The sequence below is a fragment of the Trichechus manatus genome, unplaced genomic scaffold (assembly GCF_000243295.1).
Source record: "Trichechus manatus latirostris isolate Lorelei unplaced genomic scaffold, TriManLat1.0 scaffold00213, whole genome shotgun sequence".
In the NCBI taxonomy this organism is placed as follows: domain Eukaryota; kingdom Metazoa; phylum Chordata; class Mammalia; order Sirenia; family Trichechidae; genus Trichechus; species Trichechus manatus.
Window position 1 is genome coordinate 540,706 of NW_004444149.1, and position 4,567 is coordinate 545,272.

Here is a 4,567-nt window from a genome sequence, read left to right on the forward strand (position 1 = left end):
CGCCGGCCCCAGAGGTGGAGGAGCTGGCGCAGCGGCTGGGCGAGGCGTGGCGCGGGGCAGTGCGCGGCTACCAGGAGCGCGTGGCACACATGGAGACTTCGCTGGGTCAGGCCCGCGAGCGCCTGGGCCGCGCGGTGCAGGGCGCCCGTGAGGGTCGCCTGGAGCTGCAGCAGCTGCAGGCGGAGCGTGGGGGCCTCCAGGAGCGCAGGGCTGCGCTGGAGCAGAGGCTGGAGGGCCGCTGGCAGGAGCGACTTCGTGCCACTGAGAAGTTTCAGGTGAGGAGGTCCTGGGCCTAGGCGAGGCCAGGCTCCCTGAAGTCCCTGTGGGGCTCAGAGACCTTCTGGGGAAGGGAGCAGGAGTGAGGAGGGGGTGGCTGCGTATTCTGGAACCACTTCTCAGAAAACTTTTCCCTGGTGCGGCAGGCCTAGGCTTTCCCAGCCCTTTCTAGGGTTTCCTGAGTCTGGAAGGGCAGACAGGCTTAGGATCCCGCTGCAGCCGCCCCCTCATGGCCTACACAGCACTTGTGTGGCAACTTCCAGCTTCGATGGCCTCTTGGGCTCTTGCTTTGGGTCTGGTATCACTCCAAAGATACGCAGGACTTTCCCCCTCAGCCATCAGCTTGGCTACTTAGAATCTCCGAGTTCCTAACAGCCCTCCTCCCTCTGACAGGAGGGGGTGGGGGCCCTGGGTGAGTGGCTGCCATCCCCTCTCCTGTGTCACAACCCCTAAGCTCCCTGGGGTGCATTCCAGGGGCCAGGGACAGCTGCTCCCCCTCACTGCACAGCTGTGACCAGCAGCTGAGAAAACAGCCCCCTGCCTGGGCCAGCCAGAGGTCTAGCTGTGGCCACCTCCCCAGCCCTCCTCTTGGAGGAGAAAGATTCCAGAACATGTGGGAAGTGGAGGGGGTGGGGGACTGATGAGGAGACAGTGATGGGACGGGGGCTGTTTGGCTTCCAGTCCTGCAGGCTCCAGGCCCGTTGATTAATCTTTTTTCCTTCTGCTTCCACTTTTTTACCTCTTCTCCTCTCTGTAACCTATCCCTCTCCCCTTCGCCCACCTCCCCCTTCCTGTGGAAGCCAAATTCTGGGAGGCATGTGCTACCATTTAATCAGCATCCTCAAAGGCATGAGCCAGGCGGTGGGAGACAGCTGAGAGAGGCCCCTCAGAGAGGGGTTTTCTGGGCAGGAACTGGGGTAGGGGATACGGTTAGTTAGCAGGAAGGCCCCTCCCCCCTTCACTGACTGCCTCTGGCTTGCTCTGCAGCTGGCGGTGGAGGCCCTGGAGCAGGAGAAACAAGGCCTACAGAATCAGATCGCCCAGGTCCTGGAAGGTCGGCAGCAGCTGGCACACCTCAAGATGTCCCTCAGCCTGGAGGTGGCCACATACAGGTGCAGGTTGACCCCAGCTCACACAGGCACACAGATGTGCACACATATGCCAGGCAGACTCCTCAGCTAGGGTGGTGGCTCTGCCACCGCCAGGTTCTGTGACCCTAGGCTAATCACTTCCACACCAGGACATGTCCCACCTGAGCCCACAAGCTTTCTCCATGGGTTAGAGACCAGAGAGGTGTCCTGTGCCTAAGTAGCCACCCAGGGAGACGTGATATTGCTGAGTGGAGCTGCCTCAGGGGAGGGCATTGGACACGTGTGGGACAGCTACTTCCAGAGCCTTCCCTGAGGGGCTGAAAGGCCCTGGGTCTCTGTGTGTGCTCACACTGAGGGGATGGAGGCCTTGGGCAGAATGGTAGGTGTGGCGTGGTCCCACTGACTTGCCACCTGACCTGGGCCTCAGTGTCCTTGTCTGGAGGAGGAGAGATGGGCTGGGTGACTTCCAAGGCCTCTTGCAGCCTGAATGCCATGGGGCCTGACCCTTCTCAAGCCCTCCTGCTACTGGCCCTGCCCAGCCCTTCTATTGCCCATATTCCCTGTTGCTGCGACCAGGGCTGCGTACGTCAAACCCACAGGGAGGGGGCCAGGGCCGGATAATCTATTAGGATGGTGCCCCCAGAATCCATTGGCAAAAAAGGCAGGGGCCCCGGGGACAGGTTCAGGAGGGGAGGGGAGACGTGGCCCAGCGAAGGGAAGATCAGTGAGGATATGGGGGAAAAGGAAGGAAGAACAGGATGGCTCCCCCTCCACAGAGGACTGAGCTCGGAAGGAATGATGCTGCATTTAGGAAGGACAGAAGTGAGACCACAGGAAGGACTAACTGGACTCAGAAGAAGAGCAGAAAGTGTTTAGCACAGGTTGCTGAATTGATTGTTCCCCTCTGCTTCCCCAGTCAGCCCCGTGGGCTACTGAGGCTGGGGCACAGACACAAAGACTTCCATTGCCCTGGGGGGCCTGGGATCCAGTGTGCTTTGAGATCCCAAGATGAGGGCCTTGACGCCCCCGGTGAAACCACTGAAGGGAAGGGTCTGGGCAGGCCCCAAGGAATTTAACTGCTGGCTTTTGAGACTTGAAAAGGATTTCGAGAGAGGGAGCTGAATGCATTTGCTTTTGTCTGTGACCAGCTCTGGGAGCCGCGGGGAAGGAGGGGGGAGCCCATCCCATGGGAACGGCCTGAGAATTCCCACTTCCCCTGGGAAGCCCCCCTTCTCAGACCCTCCAGATGGCCGTTTGACAATGGCAGCCGCGATTAGCATGAGAATTGGTCCCCCACACTGAGGATGAGGTCATTGGCCTGGGGTGGGGAGAAGGAGACAAGTCTGAGCGGGGTGTGTGCGTGTGTGCACACATGTGCACGCGCGCGCGCACGTGTGTGTGTGTGTGTGTGTGTGTGTGTGTGTGTGTGTGAGAGACTCTGTTTCCGTGACTTTGAGCCCAACTCTGTGTCCCAAATATGCGTGTGACTCTGTGTTACCAAGTGTGTGATGTCTGTGGGTGTGTAACTGATTTTGCGTGCGCCGCCAAGCATCCCCCGTGGGTGGCTTTTGTGTGATAGTGTGAAGTGAAGGGGAAGCCTGCAGTGCCGGGGTCGAGGAAGCTCAGCCGTGATTTTTCAGGCAGCCTTGCCTGCAGGCTTGTGGGCAGAGGGCCAACCCAGGTTTTCCTCCTTCATCCCCAGGACGCTCCTGGAGGCTGAGAACACCCGGCTGCAGACACCAGGCAGTGGTTCCAAGGCTTCCCTCGGCTTCCAGGGTAAGAGGAGGGGCTAGGTTCCCCCTGAAACTCTACCCCTCCTTGCTCTTCACATCCCAGACCTATTCCTTTCCTGAGAGGCACCAGTCCCAGTCTTGACGCCTTGGCCCCAACAGCACTGTGCATTCTCTCAGCTCAGCCAGTAGGGGTCAGGCACAGGCCCCATGGACATTCTTGCCGGAAGTGGGGTGACTTCTCTGTGGCTCCCCTCCCTGACAGTACATATTGACCCTGTTTCCTCTCCCTTTGCTTTCCAGACCCAAAGCCAGAGCTGCATTTTCTTGGGACCCCAGAAGGCCGGCGTCTGGCACCTTTACTCCCTGTCCTGAGCCCAACCCCTCTCACCTCACCCTTGCCTGATACCATTAGGACACCTATGCCAGCCTTTCCGAAGAGACAGGAATTCCTCCAGGCTTGTACCCCCACCTTGGCCAGCACCCCCATCTCACCCACACCCCAGACTCCCTACCCTGCTACAGATACAGAGATCAGAGCCCAGGAGGCCCCTCTCTCCCTCCTCCAGTCACAGGGTGGGAAGCAAGAGGCTCCAGAGCCCCTGTGGGCTGAAGCTAAGGTGGCCATCCCTGCCAGCATCCTTCCAGGACCAGAGGAGCCTGGGGGCAAGCAGCAAAAGGCCAGTCCAGGCCAGTCCCCTGAGGATCATGTCTCCTTGGCCCCACCCCCCAACCCTGACCACCCTAGTTTAGAGGCCAAAGAAGGAGAGCCCAGTGGGTCTGGGATGTCCAGCATATCCCAGGAGGAAGGTGAAGGGCAAATGTGGGGACTGAAAGACGAAGAAGCAACCATAGAGGTGAAAGTAGGGAGCACCTTACAGCAGGAAACGTGGCAAGAAGAGGGAGATGTGGACAGGGAGGAAATCCAGGAACCCCAGAGTCTTTTGGAAAAAGAAACTCCGAAGGCTCTGGAAGAGGAGATTCAAGAGCCACTAATGTCTCTGGAAAAACAGAGCCATGAGACACAGAGATCTCTAGAGAAGGAGAATCAAGACTCTCTGAGGTCTTTAGAAGGAGAGAACTTGGAAACACCAAAAACTCTAGAAAAGGAGAATCAAGAGCTGTTGAAATCTTTAGAAGAAAAAGGTCTAGAGATAGTCAGTTCTGTAGAAAAGGAGACTCTGGAACTGCGTACGCCCATAGAAAAAGAAGACTCACAGACATTGCAATCTCTAGAAAAGGAGAATCAAGAATTCCTGAGGTCTGTTAATGAAAACCTAGAGACATTTTTATTTCCAGGAAAGGAAAATCAAGAATTAGTGAGGTCTCTAGAAGAAGAGAACTTAGAGTCCTTGAGAGCTCTAGAAAAGGAGAGTCAAGAACCACTGAGATCTCAAGAAGTAGAGGACCAGGAGGCATTGGGACCTCTAGCAAAAGAAAATCAAGAACCACTGAGATCTCAAGAAGTAG

General features: G+C 57.4%; 1 protein-coding gene across 1 annotated transcript in view; it reads left to right on the top strand.

The window, feature by feature from the left end:
• The window catches only part of NES (nestin), an 8,695-nt gene that overhangs the window by 575 nt on the left and 3,553 nt on the right, over positions 1-4,567 (top strand). Inside the window, exons 2-5 of the mRNA XM_004388471.1 lie at positions 1-275; positions 1,264-1,388; positions 3,070-3,143; positions 3,401-4,563. The exon at positions 1-275 is cut by the window's left edge and continues 35 nt beyond it. Coding sequence (XP_004388528.1) covers positions 1-275; positions 1,264-1,388; positions 3,070-3,143; positions 3,401-4,563 — 1,637 coding nt within the window. The remainder of the gene's footprint in view (positions 276-1,263; positions 1,389-3,069; positions 3,144-3,400; positions 4,564-4,567) is intronic.